The sequence below is a fragment of the Rhinoraja longicauda genome, chromosome 7, assembly GCF_053455715.1.
Source record: "Rhinoraja longicauda isolate Sanriku21f chromosome 7, sRhiLon1.1, whole genome shotgun sequence".
NCBI lineage: Eukaryota > Metazoa > Chordata > Chondrichthyes > Rajiformes > Arhynchobatidae > Rhinoraja > Rhinoraja longicauda.
In genome coordinates, this window is record NC_135959.1 from 71,886,012 (window position 1) to 71,904,225 (window position 18,214).

Sequence of the window (18,214 nt, forward strand, 5' to 3'; positions counted from 1 at the left end):
CAAAAAAAAGGCGTAAAGTGCTGGAGTAACTCAACGGGTCAGGCAGCATCGCCGGAGAATATGGATAGGCGATGTTTTGGATTGGGGCTATCCTTCAGACTGTCTAACATCTCATTTCTCTTTCTTCAGTCTGAAGAAGGGTCTTGACCTGAAACATCACCCACCCAAACCACCCCCTCCCCAGGTACCTTCCCCTGCAACTACAGGAGATGCAACACCTGTCCCTTTACTTTCTCCCCCGACTCTGTCCAGGGACCCTGACAGCCCTTTCAGATGAGGCAGAGGTTCACTTGCACCTCCTCCAACCTCATCCACTGTATCCGTTGTTCAAGATGTGGACTCTAATACATCAGCGAGACCAAACGTAGACTGGGCGATCGTTTCGCTGAACACCTTCGCTCAGCCCACCTGAACCTACCTGATCTCCCGGTTGCCAAATACTTTGATTCTCCTTCCCATTCCCAAACTGACTTTTCTGGCCTAGGTCTCCTCCATTGACAGAGTGAGGCCAAATGGCCTACTCCTGCACCTATTTTCTATGTTTCTATGTTTCTATGTAAACGCAAATTGGAGAAACAGCATCTCATATTTAGCTTGGGCAGCTTACATACAGCCCAGTGGTATGGATATTGATTTCTCTGACTTCAGGTAGCCCTGGCATTCCCTCTCTATCCCTCCTCCACACAAGTCACACTAGCTTCTTATTTTCACCCAACAAACAGCTAACATTGGCCTGTTTCCTTTATCATCGTTACTTTTTTGCATATCTCTCATTCATTATTCTTTATTTCTCTACATCTTCGCCTATATCTCTCATTTCGCCTATATCTCTCATTTCCCTTATCCCTAACCAGTCTGAAGAAGGGTCTCGACCCAAAACGTCACCCATTCCTTCTCTCCCGAGATGCTGCCTGTCCTGCTGAGTTACTCCAGCTTTTTGTGTCTCTCTTCGTTTTAAACCAGCATCTGCAGTTCCTTCCTACACATTAAGCCACCTATCCATGTTATCCACAGATTCTGTGTGACCCGCTGAGTTACTCCAGCACTTTGTGTAGCATTTTTCCCAGTTGCTTCTGAACAAGTCAGTTAAAAAACACTTTATGCCCATAAAGAGCAGAACAAATTAATAGCTGGAACTATGAAAGAAGACTACGAACGCGAAGTGTTAGTTATATTTTAAAGGCCTGTAGAAAGTAAAAGAGATTTTTAACTGGTCTTGTGACTGTACAAACTGGCCCAACAGGTTAATTGAAGACAAGGTGACCTATATGTCCTAGCTCTGCCCGCACAGTCTGAAGAAGGGTCTCGACCCGAAACGTCACCCATTCCTTCTCTCCCGAGATGCTGCCTGACCTGCTGAGTTACTCCAGCATTTTGTGAATAAATCGATTTGTACCAGCATCCGCAGTTATTTTCTTATATGCACTTTAACTACGTTAGTTTAGCACCTAGCAGATGCCAAGACCGAGTGCAGCCTTGCCCCAGTAGGAAGCTTATTAATGTATGAAATTTAGAATGCAGATACAACTCTTCCAGCTTTCCTTCCCCCCACTCCTGCAAACGGTCCAAACAAGGATCTCGATCCGAAAGGTCGCTTATCCATGTCCTTCAGAGATGCTGCCTGGCCTGCTAAGTTACTCCTGCACTTTGTGTCATTCCAATGTATTACCTTTGTTCATCTTACGAGAAATGGGATAGTTTGAAAAAAAAATTCCTCCAATAAATTCTGCCCCTCTCCCTAGCTCCGTATACTCATCTCCCATCCCCAAGGCCCCCATTTCCCTTTTAACCCCCCCCCCCTCCCCTCCCACCCACATCCCTCCCTCCAGTTCTACATTCCACCCCTCCTCTTCTCTCCTTATCCAACAGCCTTTTGTCTCCTTTTCATCTCCAGCCTTTGTCACTCACTCCACCCATCTGCCAATCCCCCCCTCACCTGTATCCACCTATCACTCGCCAGGCTTTGCCCCGCCCCCACCTTTCTCAGGTTTCTCCCCCCTACTCCATCAGTCTGAAGAAGGGTCCCGACCCGAAACGTCGTCTGTCCATTCCCTCCACAGATGCCGCCTGACCCGCTGAGTTCCTCCAGCTTTATTTTTTTGTTGAAAATTCCAGCATCTGCAGTTTCTAGTTTATCTGTATTCATTTACATTGTCGCATTTCTCTTATTTTAACCATTGAGTTGTATCCATTGGAGTTTTAGCTGTTGCCCCACAGCGCCAGAGACCCAGGTTCAATCCTGACCTTTGGGTGCTGTCTGTGTGGGGTTTATAGGTTCTCCCTGTAACTGCGTGGGTTTCCTCCGGGTGTGCTGGTTCCCTCCCATGTCCCAAAGACGTGCGGCTTTCTTGGTTAATCGGCCTCTGTAAATTGCCTCTATTGTGTTGGGAGTGGATGAAAAAGTGGGATAGACAATAGACAATAGGTGCAGGAGTAGGCCATTTGGCACCGCCATTCAATGTGATCATGGCTGATCATTCTCAATCAGTATCCTGTTCCTGCCTTCTCCCCATACCCCATGACTCCGCTATCTTTAAGAACTCTATCTAGCTCTCTCTTGAAAGCATCCAGAGAATTGGCCTCCACCGCCTTCTGAGGCAGAGAATTCCACAGATTTACAACTCTCTGACTGAAAAAGTTTTTCCTCATCTCCGTTCTAAATGGCCTACCCCTTATTCTTAAACTGTGGCCCCTTGTTCTGGACTCCCCCAACATTGGGAACATGTTTCCTGCCTCTAACGTGTCCAAACTCTTAATAATCTTATATGTTGCAATAAGATCCCCTCTCATCCTTCTAAATTCCAGTGTATACAAGCCTAGTCGCCCCAGTATTTCAACATACAACAGTCCAGCCATTCCGGGAATTAATCTAGTGAACCTAAGCTGCACGCCCTCAATAGCAAGAATGCCCTTCCTCAAATTAGGAGACCAAAACTGCACACAGTACTCCAGGTGCGGTCTCACTAGGGCCCTGTACAACTTCAGAAGGACCTCTTTGCTCCTGTACTCAACTCCTCTTGTCTGGATTGTCAGGATTGGCTATTTTTTAATTTCGTTGTACTCGTTGCAATGACAATAAATGAATATTATTATTATTATTATAAAGGCCAACATGCCATTAGCTTTCTTCACTGCCTGCTGTTCCTGCATGCTAACTTTAAGTGACTGATGAACAAGGACACCCAGATCTCTTTGTACTTCCCCATTTCCTAACTTGACACCATTCAGATAATAATCTGCCTTCCTGTTCTTACCACCAAAGTGGATAACCTCACATTTATCCACATTAAACTGCATCTGCCATGCATCTGCCCACTCACACAACCTGTCCAAGTTACCCTGTTTCCTCATAGCATCCTCCTCACAGTTCACACTGCCACCCAGCTTTGTGTCATCCGCAAATTTGCTAATGGTACTTTTAATCCGTTCATAACATAGAACTAGTGTGAACAGGTGATCTATGGTCGGTGTGGACTTGGTGGGCAAAAGGGCCTGTTTCCATGTTGTGTCTCTAATCTAAACTAAATTACCCATTTTTGTACAAACATTCAAACACATTTGCGATAAAATAAATGTGAACTCCTGAGCTTAACTCCTTAATATCAACATTTATAATTAATACAATTCCCTCTGTATAGCGTCAGGCTTATGAATGGCCCTTCCATATGCTAGGATACTGTCAGATTCACCTCTACCCCATTGTGGACATTGGACTTTGTCTGTGGAACTGATGCACTACAATGCTGAGAACTATATTCTGCACTCTGTATCTTCCCCTTTGCTCTACCTATTCTACTTGAGTTTGATTTGATTGTGTTTATGTATAATATTGTCTAATCTGATGGGATAGCATGCAAAACTATGTTTTAGTTTAGTTTAGTTTAGAGGCACAGCATGGGAACAGGCCCTTCGGCCCACTGAGTCCATGCCGACCAGCAATCCCCCATACACTTGTTCTATCCTACACACTGAGGACAATTTATAGAAGCTCTTAAACCTACAAACCCGCACGTCTTTGTGATGCGGGAGGAAACTGGAGCACAGGGAGAATGTACATACGCTACACAGAAAGTGCGGCACGGTGGCGCAGCGGTAGAGTTGCTGCCTTACAGCGAATGCAGCGCCGGAGACTCAGGTTCGATCCTGACTACGGGCGCCGTCTGTACGGAGTTTGTACGTTCTCCCCGTGACCTGCGTGGGTTTTCTCCGAGATCTTCGGTTTCCTCCCACACTCCAAAGATGTCCAGGTATGTAGGTCAATTGGCTTGGCAAATGTAAAAATTGTCCCTAGTGGGTGTAGGATAGTGTTAGTGTGCGGGGATCGCTGGGCGGCGCGGACCCGGTGGGCCGAAGGGCCTGTTTCTGCGCTGTGTATCTAAATCTAAAAGAAATCTAAAGCACCATATCAGGATCAAACCTGGGTTCCTGGCACACTGAGGCAGCAACTCTACCGCTGCACCAATGCGCTTCCCCAAAGTTTTTCATTGTACTTTGCTACACGAGACAATAATAAACCTTTACCTAAACCTAATGTTTTTTCAATGCTGCCTTTCAAAGGTCATTGGTAATTCGAGAGAAGTCCAACGGTAGCGGAGTGTTCCGCCAAGGTGGCTGAGGCGCTAAGATGGCCACAGAAGTCGGCTATGGGAACGGATCTACTGGCTCCAGCCGGTCCGGAGTTCCAGAGCCCCCCGCCACAGGGGACAAGTCTGGCCGCAGAAGTCCCGATGAGATCGAGATCGGCCATCTCACCCGGCCTAGGTGCCACATTTTCAGGGGGACTTCCAGGGGGATTTCAAGAGAACTCTCGTAATTTTGTCCGGATCAAAGGAGGTGTTGGACAACCAGTTGCTGGAGAATTGCTGGCGGAACCTGCACTATAGAGATACTTAACAGGTATCTGAATGTTAAGTCTGAAGTCTGAAGAAGGGTCTCGAACCGAAACGTCACCCATTCCTTCTGTCCAGAGGTGCTGCCTGTCCCGCTGAGTTACTCCAGTATTTGGTGTCTATCTTCAGTGTAAACCAAGTTCTGCAGTTCCTTCCTACACATTGAACATGGACCATCTACCACACGTTAACTTACCCTGAAAGATGAAAGTTCATCAGTCGCCTCAATTGTCTCTTCCAAGTTACTGCCAATGGCCGTAATAACCCGGTCGATGACGTGCACAATGCCATTTGTGGCAATTTGGTTTGCATAGATTATTCTTGCACAGTTCACTGTAACTATCTGCAAAGGAAAAATATAAAGTCAGATTAGTCAAGTGTTTTATTGTCATATGTTCCAAAACGGAACAATAAAAATTTTACTTGCAGCAGCACAACAGATATGTAAACAAAGTACTCTGTAAAACCCATAATGAACAACAAAAAGTTCAGAGCTCACACACACATATATACATTGAACATTATTTGTACTTTTCATTCATATATATATATATATATATATATAAACATTTCCTGGGAATTCTGAAAGATCATGCTAAAAAATACAGCTTTGGACACTCAACAAGTAGGTTGCTTCTTTAGAAAGAAAGAAATAATAATGTTTCAGATCTGAGACCCTTTATACATCCCTAATCAATCATTGCATCACCAACTATGATCTTCTATGGACTGTGTCTTTGGTTGCACTATCAACTTTGGTTTTGTACTACTGTGGTTACCTAGTATTATGATTATCCATATACTAAAACTCTCGTTTGTTTGTTTGTTTGTTCCTGAACTACACCGTCATGTCTTGGTGCTACTGGAAGAATTTTTCTTTGAAATCTTTGTTATATTTTTAAAGTTATTCACATTTTGAAGTTTAATTCTATCTCCTAGGGAGGGAGAGGGGGGGATAAGGGGTGTTGAGGGGGACGGAGTGAGGAGGAGGGGAGGGGGGGGGGGTTGGTGGGGGGGGAGGGGAGGAGGGAGGGGAGGGGGGGTTAGGAGAGGGTGCTGTACCAATGCAGGAGAGGTTTGGGCTCCAACGGGTCCACCTGGTCCTGTTATTTATATATTTGACTGCATTTTATTGCATTAACGGGCCTTTTAAGCCGCAGCAGAAGCTTGAAAGCGCGCACCACCAGACTCAGGAACAGCTTCTTCCCCTCTGTTATCAGGCTTCTGAACGGTCCTTCCATAAGCTAGGATACTGTCCGATTCACCTCCACCCCATTGCGGACATTGGACGTTGTCTCTGGAACTGGTGCGCTACAATGCTGAGAACCATATTCTGCTGTCTGCATATTCCAATTTGCTCAACCTATTGTATTTGAGTTTCACTTGATTGTATTCATGTATAGTATTGTCCGATCTACTTTAGTTTAGTTTATTGTCACTTGTACCGAGGTATAGTGAAAACATTTTGTTGCGTGCAAACCAGTCAGCAGAAAGACAATACATGATCACAAACAAACCATCCACAGAGTACAGATACATGATGAAGGGGATTAGTGCAAGATAAAGTCCAGTAAAGTCCGATTAAACACAGTCCGAGGGTCTCCAATGTATAGTTCCGAGGATAGACACAAAATGCTGGAGTAACGCAGCGGGACAGGCAGCATCTCTGGAGAGAAATGGATGACGTTTTGGGTTAAGCCCCTTCTTCAGACTCATTCACGACCCGAAACTTCAGTCTTAACCTGAAACGTCATCCATTCCTTCTCTCCAGAGATGCTGCCTGTCCCACTGAGTTACTGCAGCATTTTGTGTCTATCTTCGATTTCACCCAGCATCTGCAGTTCTTCCCTACACGAATAGTTCCGGGGGTCCGAGTGGATAGCATGCAAAACAAAGCTTTTTGCTGTACCTCGGTACATGTGACAATGATAAACCTAGACCTAAGACAGTAATGGGCACAGACTTACCCCATTTGTATAATGATTGATGAGCAAGTTGAGGTCACTATACATGGAGGGCACAGTCATTCCGTTCTTCATGTCCTTGGTTAGCAAGCGGTGATCCACCATGTGGTAATGCAAAGCGTTGAGGAGCTCGATGTTCACGTTGCTCAGCAGTGCACTGCGCACCTCCTGTTAGTCAACAAACACAATACCCGTTACTCAAATATTCCCTTCCACCTCGAATTTATACTTTCACTTCCAACTATGGATGTAAATCCTTCAGGACACGAGGGCCTGAGCTAACTGTTGTCCAACTTGCCCATGCTCTCTCTACACTAGTCCCACCTGGCTGTGTTTGGCCCATATCCCTCTAAACCTTTCCTATCCATGTACCTGTCTAAATGTTTCTTAAACATTGTGATAGTACATACCTCAGCCATCTCCTCCAGCTGCACGTTCCATATACCCACCACCCTTTGTGTAAGAAATTTGTCCCTCAGTTTCATATTGAATCTTGTCCCTTTCACCTTAAACCTTCTTGATCCCCCTACTTTGGGTAAAAGACTCACATTCACCCTATCTGTTTCCCTCATGATCTTGCATACCTCCGTAGGATGACACCTCAGCCTCCTGCACACCAAGGAAAAAAATCCTAGGCTACCCAACCTCTCCCTGGAGCTCAGGCCCTTGAATCTTTGCAGATAGTAAGCTGTGAAGCAGGCTTTTCGGCCCATCAGGTCTGCACCGACCAACAATTACCGAAGCCAAACCTGTACGTTTTTGGAATGCAGGAGGAAACCAGAGCACCCGGAGAAAACCCACGCAGTCACAGGGCGAACGTACAAACTCCACAAAGACAGCAGCTGTGGTCTGGATCGAACCCGCTGTGAGGATGCAACTCTACCGCTGCGCCACCATGCGCAATACCAAAGTATACCCTTGCACCTCGAATTTATAATCTCACTTCCCAACTATGGATTTGTGTCCTTCAGTGCTCAAGGGCCTGAGCTACAGGGAGAGGTTGGGTAGGCGAGGACTTTATTCATTGCAGCCCAGGAGGCTGAGGGTGATTTTATAGAGGTGTATAAAATCATGAGGGGAATAGATAGGGTGAATGCAGAGTTTTTTACCCAAGGTAGGGGAATCAATAAGCAGAGGACATCGGTTCACGGTGAGAGGGGAAAGATTTAAAAGGAACCTGAGGAGCAATGTTTTTACACAAAGGTGGTGGGTATGTGGAATGTACTGCTGGAGGAGGTGGTTGAGGCAGGCCTTATCACAACTTTTAAGAAACATTTAGACAGATACATTGATAGTATAGATTTGAGAAACAGGCCCTTCGCCCACCGGGTCCGCGCCGCCCAGCGATCCCCGCACACTAACACTATCCTACACACACTAGGGACAATTTTTTAAAAACATTTGCCCAGCCAATTAACCTACATACCTGTACGTCTTTGGAGTGTGGGAGGAAACCGAAGATCTCGGAGAAAACCCACGCAGGTCACGGGGAGAACGTACAAACTCCGTACAGACGGCGCCCGTAGTCAGGATCGAACCTGAGTCTCCGGCGCTGCATTCGCTGTGAGGCAGCAACTCTACCGCTGCACCTAGCCTGCCTGCCCAACCTCTCCCAAGCCCTCTGGTCTTTAGAGACTTGTGATAAACAGCACAGAAACTGGCCCTTCGGCCTACCAAATCCGCTCCGACCGGTGATCACGCTATACACTACACTATCCTACATACAAAGGGCAATTTACACTTTTATCAAAGCCAATTAACTTACAAACCTGTACGTCTTTGGAGTGTGGGAGGAAACCGGAACATCCGGAGAAAACCCACGCGGTCACAGGGAGAACGTACAAACTCCGTACAGACAGCACCTGTAGTCAGCATTGAACCCAGGTCTCTGGGGTTGCAATGCAGCATCTCTACCCGCTGTACCACCCTATGTCCTGGCATCATCCTCCAAGCCAAGCAGAATATGAGGTGCTGTTCCTACAGTTTGCGCGTGGCCTTAGTCTGACAATGGAGGAGGCCCAGGACAGAAAGGTCGGTGTGGGAATGGGAGGGAATGGCACTTAGTGAACCTATTGATTAGTTCTATCACCCGGCGGTGGAATTCACAGCCACAGCTGTTCAAATTGACTGTCCTTATTCAGCTACCAACCTCCCCTTTGCACTAATACAATTGCTCTGTTGTAGCAAGGTTTCCTTTGGTTTAGTTTAGTTTAGAGATACACTTGGTAACAGGCCCTTTGGCCCACGAGTCTGTGCAGACCACCGATCACCCGTTTACACCTGTTCTATGGGACAATTTACAGAAGCCAAGTAGCCAACACACTTGAACCCCCGGTGAAAACCCACACAGTCACAAGGTGAACGTGCAAACTCCATACAGACAGCACCCCTAGTCAGGATCGAACTCGGGTCTCTGGCACTGTAAGACAGCAACTCTAGCCGCTGAGCCACTGAGCCACCCCAGGGCGGAGGTAATTTTGAAGTGACTTACAGCATTGAGCAACATCCAAGCTTCGTCACTGGGGGCAAAGATCGTGAAGGTCCCCTGGCCTTCGATATCTCGTCTGAGGTTTGATCTGTCGGCATAATTCTGCGTGTTTGTGGCACCTACAATGGCCAATGTACCGTAGACATGGTCGATCGGAGAGACTGCAAACATAAAGGAGGAAACATTTCAGTCAAGACAATCATTTTAGGACGACACAAAACGGAGAAACATTAGGATCAAGAGCATAATTTTAACAGATGTGATTTTGGGTTGAGACCCTTGTTCAGACTGAAGGGAGAAAGTCTCTGAAGAAGTCGTGAGTCTGGAGAAGGGTCTCGACCCAAAACGTCACCAATTCCTTTTCTCCAGAGATGCTGCCTGTCCCGCTAAGTTACTCCAGCATTTTTTGTCTATCTTTGGTGTAAACCAGCATCTGCAGTCCCTTCCTGCACATAATTTTAGCAGTTTCAATTGTACAACAAGCTGCCAGAGGAGATAGTTGAGGCTGGTATAATAACAACATTTAAAGGACACTTTCACGGGTACATGGATAGGAATGGTTCAGAGGGATATGGGCCAAACTCAAGCAAATCGGAATGGAGTAGATTGGACATCTTGGTCGGCATGGGCAAGTTGGGCCGATGGGCCGGTTTGTGTGCTGTGTGACTCTAGCAAACTCTGTTTATAAAGGACTCGGTCACCTCTTCTCCAGTCCCAATACAACTTCCTATTCCGTGGGATGACCAAGAGCGCTAGAGTGACTCAGTGGGTCAGGCAGCATCTGGATATGGAAAGGTGACGTTTCAGGTCAGGTTGCTTCTTCAGACTGACTTAACATTTAAGGGAGCAAGTGGCTTACTGGCCTTCATAGCAAAGGGCCTGGAGTTTGGAACTGTAGAGGTTATGTGACAATGTATAGAATGCTGCCTTACAGCCCCAGAAACCCAGGTCCGATGACAACCTTGTGTGTGGAGTTTGCATGTTTTCCTTGGGAGCATGTGGGTTTTCCCCGGGTGCTCCGGTTTCCCCCCCACATTCCAAAGACATGCAGGATTGTAGGTTAATTGGCTTCTGTAAATTGTCTCTGGTATGTAGGATAGAACTAGTGTGAACAGGTTGGCGTAGACTCAATGGGCCTGTTTCCACGGTGTATCTCTAAAAAAAACAGGTGAATGAGATTGAGGAGTGTTTTGATTGAGTGGGAAAATAATACGGTTAAAGCAAAAGTTCCTCTTGTGTTAAATAGCAATGTCCCGTGTTACAAGAGGGAAATAACAACTGCCACAGATCACAATTATCATATCATATCATATCATATCATATATATACAGCCGGAAACAGGCCTTTTCGGCCCTCCAAGTCCGTGCCGCCCAGTGATCCCCGTACATTAACACCATCCTACACCCACTAGGGACAATTTTTACATTTACCCAGCCAATTAACCTACATACCTGTACGTCTTTGGTCCTATGTAAAATTGCCTCCAGTGTGTTGGATGAGAAAGTGGGATAACATAGAGCTAATGTGAATGGGTAATCAATGGACACGGTGGGCTGAAGGGCCTGCTTCTGTGCTGAAGGACACAAAGTGCAGGAGTAAGGCGGTGGGTCAGGCAGCATCTCTGGAGAACACGGATAGGTGACGTTTCGGGTCGGAACGATGCTGTATCGTTCAATCAACCAAGAGCCGAGCTTTTCTAATAGTCAAGAAGGATTTCTCAGAATAGAACATCCTTGTGCAAGATGACAACATTGCAGAGATTGCTCGACCAGTCTCACTCCGAATGGACCAAGCTAAATATCTAACATGGTAGCATTTAATTACCTGCTGGACATCCTCGCCCACCATCGAGCTTCATGTATCCCGGGCAACATTCATACAGGACGAGTCTGCAGGCAAAAGCAAATTAACATAGGGTGAGCACTACGGCACTGGAGTTTAGCAGGGTGACGCGGGACCTCGTTGAAACCTACTGAATTGTGAAAAGCCTGGATAGAGTGGATATGGAGAGGATGTTTCCACCAGTGGGAGAGGCTAGAACTAGAGTACAAAGCCTCAGAATTACAGGACGTTCTTTTAGGAAGAAGATGAGGAGAAATTTAGTTAGTCAGAGGATGGCAAATCTGCAGATTTTTTTGCCACAGAAGGCTCAGGAGACTAGTCAATGGAGATATTTTTAAGGCGGAGATAGATAGATTTTTGATTAGTACAGGTGTCAGAGGGGAGAAGGCAGGTGAATGGGATTAGGAGGGAGAGATAGATCAGCCATGATTGAATGATGGAGTAGGCTTGATGGGCCAAATGGCCTAATTCTTCTCCTATCACTTATAAACATTAAATACAGGGGTAAATAACCCAAAAATATCCAAGAGCATAGAAAGTGTGCAGGAAGGAACTGCAGATGCTGGTATGTACCAAAGACAGACACAAAGTGCTGGAGTAACTCAGCAGGGCAGACAGCATCTGTGGAGAAAATAATGGGCGACATTTTGGGTCAGAACTATTTAACAGACCTTCAGAAGGGTTCTGGCCCACAAAGTTACCCATCCTTTTCTCCAGAGATGCTGCCTGACCCACTGATTTGTGGCACTTTGTGTTTATTTCCGAGAGTAAAGACATTGCACGAAGCTTCAAAAAAGACAAACAAGGAACTGGAGATGCTGGTTTACAAAAAAAGACACAAAGTGCAGGAGTATCTAAGCAGGTTCCTATTAAATCTTTTCCCCTCTCACCTTAAACCGACTGTATGTCCTCGGGTTTAGTATTCCCCTACCCTGTTATCACTTTGTAGCACTGTTAAATATACCCTGGTCAGACTCATCATGCAAAGGTGAAAGCAACAGGTGTCCTAAATTTTCTGAGACGCAACTTTTATCATTGTTCAACTTCTATCAAGGAGAAGTTATACTTCACCCTTCTTAGTTAGACCTCATGTACACTAGGCAGTTGCAGTATGGGACCCATACACAAATAGAAACATTTCTTCCAACAAACGTGTCCAAAGACAGGCAGCTTGATTAGTTACAAATACCGATGAGCGAGAAGCGAGTGTTTCCAAACTTCTAAATTCATTGGGGTGGAACCTGCTCCAAGACAGACGTACAGCCCAGCGTTTGACCTGCTTTTACAAAATGTTAAATGGTCGAAATCAGAATCAGCTCGACATAGATGACCAAATCTACACCAAACCCAAACCAATCAGGAGCAGATAAGGGCATTCGATTCAATTCGAGATCCCAGCTACCAAGACAGATAATATATAGCAATTCATTCTACCCTCGCACAACTAAAGCATGGAATAGTTTTCACCCTACTATAGTTACTTAAGGGCCTGTCCCGCTTAGGTGATTTTAAGGCGACTGCCGGCGATTAGGCTGTCGCCGTCAGTTCGCCGGGGTTTCGCGGGCACGATCGTGAGGAGTCTTCCAAGAATCGTAGTGGATCTCAGCGCATCGCTGAGAAATCAACCGGAGTGAAATTTCTCGGCGACAGCTGGCTTGTCGCCAGGTATCGTTGCTTATTGCGGGCGCTGTCGCCTGCTGTCCCCAGGTTTGCTAGGTTGTCGCAGATGCATTTAGAAGCACATAATATTAAAATAAGTAAAGTCATTTCAAGATACTATAAAATACTTGTGTTTAACCAATTTATTTACCGTCAGGACATTTGACAGGTAGATTGGAGGCGACAGTTTGACGGTCAGGTAAGCGTGGGAATTTTCACGATGTTTATGGCCATCAGCGATTACATTTAAAGTGGGCTCCAAACCCAGATATGCAACCCAGAAACCAGATATGCATCTCCCGTACATTTTCAAAGAATGCCCACACACTTTTCACAAAAATCCATTTAACCACTTTTAAAATTAAATTTCTTAATACTGCGATTAGTAAACTGGAAGTCAATCCAGTTTTATGTCTTGTTACCGTGAAGCTTGGTTTTCAAGTAACCCGGGCAAGATGTTATATTTCAAAACTCTCAAGTACTTGCTGACTTGTCAGTGATTTCAGCGAAAATTAGGACGCCGGAGAAGCATTGACAGTGTGGGAATTTTGCGATGTTTCAGAAGACACTGTAATCTCGACCTGACTCGGCATTGTCGTGGTCATTGTCGTCGGGTAAAAGAAAATTTCGGCGATCTGCTACGACTTTGACAGTCGCCAGCAGTCGCCTAAAAAATCGCCTAAGTGGGACAGGCCCTTTAACCAGATGCAACTACATTTAAAGTAGCTCTTCTGCTCCAAGAATCCATTCTTGCTTAAGTCCACACTCCGCCACCTCCAGTTTAAATTCCATTTGGAATATTTTGGAGAATCAAGAACTAAGAACCCTCAGAAAAGATGTTGCCCGAAATTATCGTACTTAACTTTAATAAATATTACAGCCACAGATAGGGAATAGATAGGGTAAATGTAGAGTTTTTACCCAGAGTTGGGGGATCCAGAACAAGAGGGAATAGGTTTAAGGTGAAACGGGAAAGATTTAATAGGAACCTGAGGGGCAACATTTTTACACAGAGGGTGGAAGGTCTATGGAACGAGCCACCAGAGGAGGTAGTTAAGTTAGGTACGATCACAATGTTTAAAAAACATTTGGACAGGTGCATGGATAGGATGGGTTTAGAGGGATATGGGCAAACGTGGGCAGGTGGGATCTAGTGTAGATGGGGCATGTTTGTCGGCATGGGCAAGTTAGGTCAAAGGGACTGTTTCCACGCTGTATGACTCCGTGACTATGTCTCTGTGACTCTGACTGTGTCTCTGTGTCTCTGTGACTCCGTGACTATGACTCTGTGTCTCTGACTGTGACTATGTCTCCTTGACTCTCTGATTCTCTGTTTCCGTGACTCTGTGTCACGCTTTCATTTCCTCCCGCCTAGACTACTGCAACTCCCTATACACTGGGATCAGCCAATCATCCCTGTCCCGCCTGCAACTGGTCCAAAATGCCGCAGCGAGACTCCTGACGGGTACCCGTAAAAGGGATCACATCACCCCGATTCTGGCCTCTCTCCACTGGCTCCCTGTACGGTACAGAATCAACTTCAAGCTCCTCCTATTCACGTATAAACCCCTAAATGGACATTCCCCCCCCCTACATCAAAAATCTTCTAACCCCCCTCTCTAACTCCAGGTCCCTCAGGTCGGCCGACTTGGGGCTACTCACTATCCCGCGGTCTAGGCTTAATCTCAGGGGTGACCGTGCTTTTGCGGTTGCAGCTCCTAGACTGTGGAACAGCATCCCTCTCCCCATCAGAACTGCCCCCTCCATCGACTCCTTTAAGTCCAGGCTCAAAACCTATTTCTACTCCCTAGCGTTTGAGGCTCATTGAGGAGGCGCTGTGAACTGTTTGCGTGCTACTGTATGTTTCATTTTTTTCCTTAGTACCTAATCAGATGTACAGCACTTTGGTCAACGTGGGTTGTTTTTAAATGTGCTATACAAATAAAATTGACTTGATTTGACTTGACTATGACTATGTCTCTGTGACTCCGTGTTTCTGTGACTCTGTCTTTCTGAGACTGTGTCTCTGTGACTGTGTCTCTGTGACTGTGTCTCTGTGACTGTGTCTCTGTGACTCCGTGACTCTGTCTCTATGACTATGTCTCTGTGACTATGTGACTATGTCTCTCTGACTCTGTGTTTCCGTGACTCTGTGTCTCCGTGACTATGATTCTGTGTCTCTGACTGTGACTATGTCTCTGTGACTCTCTGACTCTGTGTCTCCGTGATGCAGGATGATTTCCCCCAGTTGGTAAATGTTATCCATGTCACAAAGGCAGTCGAGATTTCCAATGTTTATGCGACCAAGCAAAAATATCCTCAAAGCAAGTTGAGAATTTCACTTGAAGTGGCCCCCTAACACAAAGAGATAATATCCAGCACTGTTGATTATTCCAGACATCTTTTATACTTGAACTAAAACAGACCCTGCACAAGTTATTCTAAAGTTCAAAGTGAATGAGTCATTCCACTGAACCACTTAAGTCATAGAGGAACTATTGAGTGTGATGTCTATGGTGGAGGCAGTCGGAATTTCATCAGATAACACATCTATAGATTCGAATTGTCTGGATACGACAATGGGAAATGTAAGTTAAGTAGAATTCACATGACCATTTTGATTGCACAAGGAGTGTTCGTGAATCGGGTTACATTGCTACAAAGCAACTTCAACTCATGGCCTGCAGGTGGGAGCTGGTTGAACACAACAAAGCCCAATCAGACCCTTTAGTTACACACACGAGCATACGCCGAAAACAGAACAACCTCTAACCTGATCAGAAGAAAAGACAGCTGCAAGATAACTCAGCTGCGAGACAAATAAGTAATTGTTAAGTATCACGCACAAAAAACGTCAGTGCTCAGAAGTGCAAACAAATGATTCTCCTTTGAGCTGTTTGTGTAACCTCTGGTGATTAGGTTCACTGATCGAACACATTCCAGACAATTCAAAGTTATTGTGAGGAATTGGGCGTTGTGAGACACCGGCCACATTTACTTCTCAATTGGGACTTCCTTTGGAAAATTATGCAAGTTGCTGCCTTACATCGTCAGAGACCCAGGTTCGATCCTGACTACGGGTACTGTCTGTATGGAGTTTGTATGCTCTCTATGTGACCGTGTGGGTTTCCTCCGGGTGCTTTGGTTTCCTCCCACACTCCAAAGACGTGCAGGTTTGTCGGTTAATTGGCTTCAGTAGAAATTGTAAATTGACCCCAGTGTCAGTGTTAGTGTTAGTGTTCGATCGCTGGTCAGTGGGCTGAAGGCCCTGTTTTCATACTGTATCTCTAAATTAAACTAAACTAGATTTAAAAAAAAAAACATTTTAGAGATACAGCGCGGAAACAGGCCCTTCGGCCCACTGGGTCCGCGCCGCCCAGCGATCCCCACACATTAACACTATCCTACACCCACTAGGGACAATTTTTTTTAACATTCACCCAGTCAATTAACCTACATACCTGTATGTCTTTGGAGTGTGGGAGGAAACCGAAGATCTCGGAGAAAACCCACACAGGTCACGGGGAGAACGTACAAACTCCGTACAGACGGCGCCCATAGTCAGGATCGAACCTGAGTCTCCGGCGCTGCATTCGCTGTAAGGCAGCAACTCTACCGCTGCGCCACCGTAAACACTATTATTATCAGGCAACTGAACCATCCTATCACCAAATTGAGCGCAGTCCTGACCTACCAACTACCTCATTGGAGCCCAAACACTATCTTTAATCGGACTTTACTGCACTTTATCTTGCACTAAACATTATATATTTGATCCTGTCTGTACATTGTGGATGGCTTGATTGTAATCATAAATGGTCTTTTTGCTGACTGGATAGCAGGCAATAAAAAAGCTTTTCACTGTATCTTGGTATGCGCGAAAATAATAAACAAAACTAAATATCACACATGTTCAACACAAAATGCTGGAGTAACTCAGCGGGTCAGGCAGAATCTCAGGAGAGAAGGAATGGGTGACGTTTCGGGTCAAGACCCTTCTTCAGCCTGAAGAAGGGACTCGACCCGAAACGTCACCCATCCCTTCTCTCCCGAGATGCTGCCTGACCCGCTGAGTTACTCCAGCATTTTGTGTCTACCTTCGATTTAAACCAGCATCTGCAGTTTTTTTTCCTATCACACATATTATGTGCAGAGGACATAAAAATAGCTCATAATCATACACAGAAACTTAGAAGATGGAAACAGGCCCTTCGGCCCAACCTGCCCATGCCAACCAAGATTCCTCCACTTGGTTAGTCTCATTGGCCCACATTTGCTCCATTGCCGGAGTGAGACCACACACAAGCTGGAGGAACAGCACCTCATATTTTGCTTGGAAAGCTTACCAATGGTAGGAACATTGCATCCTTTAATTTTAGGTAATGATCGACATACAAACTCCCCCCCCCCCCTCCCCTTTACCCTGTGCCTTACCAGGACTCGTACCCATCTCTCCCCTTTCCCCTTCCAACTATATTCCTTCCTCTGGCTTCACAATTGGTACCTCTTCTCTCCTATCTCACACTTTGTCTTTTCATCTCTGGCTTTTATCCACCCACCTGCCAATAATCCCCCCGCCCCCCCCACTTGTATCCACCTATCACTCACCAGGCTTTACCCCACCACCATCAGTCTGAAGAAAGGTTCCGACCCCTAACATCACCTATCCACGTTCTCCAGAGATGCTGCCTGACCGACTGAGTTACTTTCACACTCAATGTCTTTTTTTTCCCTCTAAGCCTTTCCTATCCCTGTACCTGTCTTTTAAATGATGTTGTAGTACCTACCTCAACTACCTTCTCTGGCAACTTGTTCCATGCACCCACTTCCCTCTGTGTGACAAGTTGCCCCTCAGGTTCAACTCAGCAGGTCAGGCAGCATCTCGGGAGAGAAAGAATGGGTGACGTTTCGGGTCGAGACCCTTCTTCAGACCTGAAGAATGGTCTTGACCCGAAACGTCACACATTCCTTCTCTCCTGAGATGCTGCCTGACCTGCTGAGTTACTCCAGCATTTTGTGAATAAATGCCCCTCAGGTTCCTTTTAAATCTTTCCCCTCTCACCTTAAACCTATGTTTCTTGATTCCCCTACTCTGGGTAAAAGACTACATTCACCCTATCTATTCCCCTCATGATTTTATACACCTCTGTAATATCTCTCATCTCTCCTTTTCCTCCCACATCCCACCACTTATTTACTTAGCACTCAGTTTAATGTGAAGATACTTAATTGTACAGTAGTGTATGAAGCTATTCACTAAATTGCAAACCCACTGTGTATTTTTTTACAGGACAAAGCTAATTTACAGAAGCTAATTTAGCCTACAATCCTGCACATCTATGAGGATACCAAAGCACTTGGAGGAAACTCAC

The 18,214-nt window shown here is 45.7% G+C and overlaps 1 protein-coding gene across 7 annotated transcripts in view; it reads right to left on the reverse strand.

The window, feature by feature from the left end:
* The window catches only part of LOC144595601 (periostin-like), an 83,696-nt gene that overhangs the window by 49,867 nt on the left and 15,615 nt on the right, over window positions 1-18,214 (reverse strand). For all 7 annotated transcript variants that reach the window (XM_078403173.1, XM_078403172.1, XM_078403169.1 and 4 more), the window contains exons 3-6: window positions 11,166-11,230; window positions 9,345-9,502; window positions 6,857-7,021; window positions 5,086-5,232 (exon numbers count right to left, since the gene is read on the reverse strand). In XM_078403173.1, the coding sequence (XP_078259299.1) occupies window positions 5,086-5,232; window positions 6,857-7,021; window positions 9,345-9,502; window positions 11,166-11,230 (535 nt within the window). The remainder of the gene's footprint in view (window positions 1-5,085; window positions 5,233-6,856; window positions 7,022-9,344; window positions 9,503-11,165; window positions 11,231-18,214) is intronic.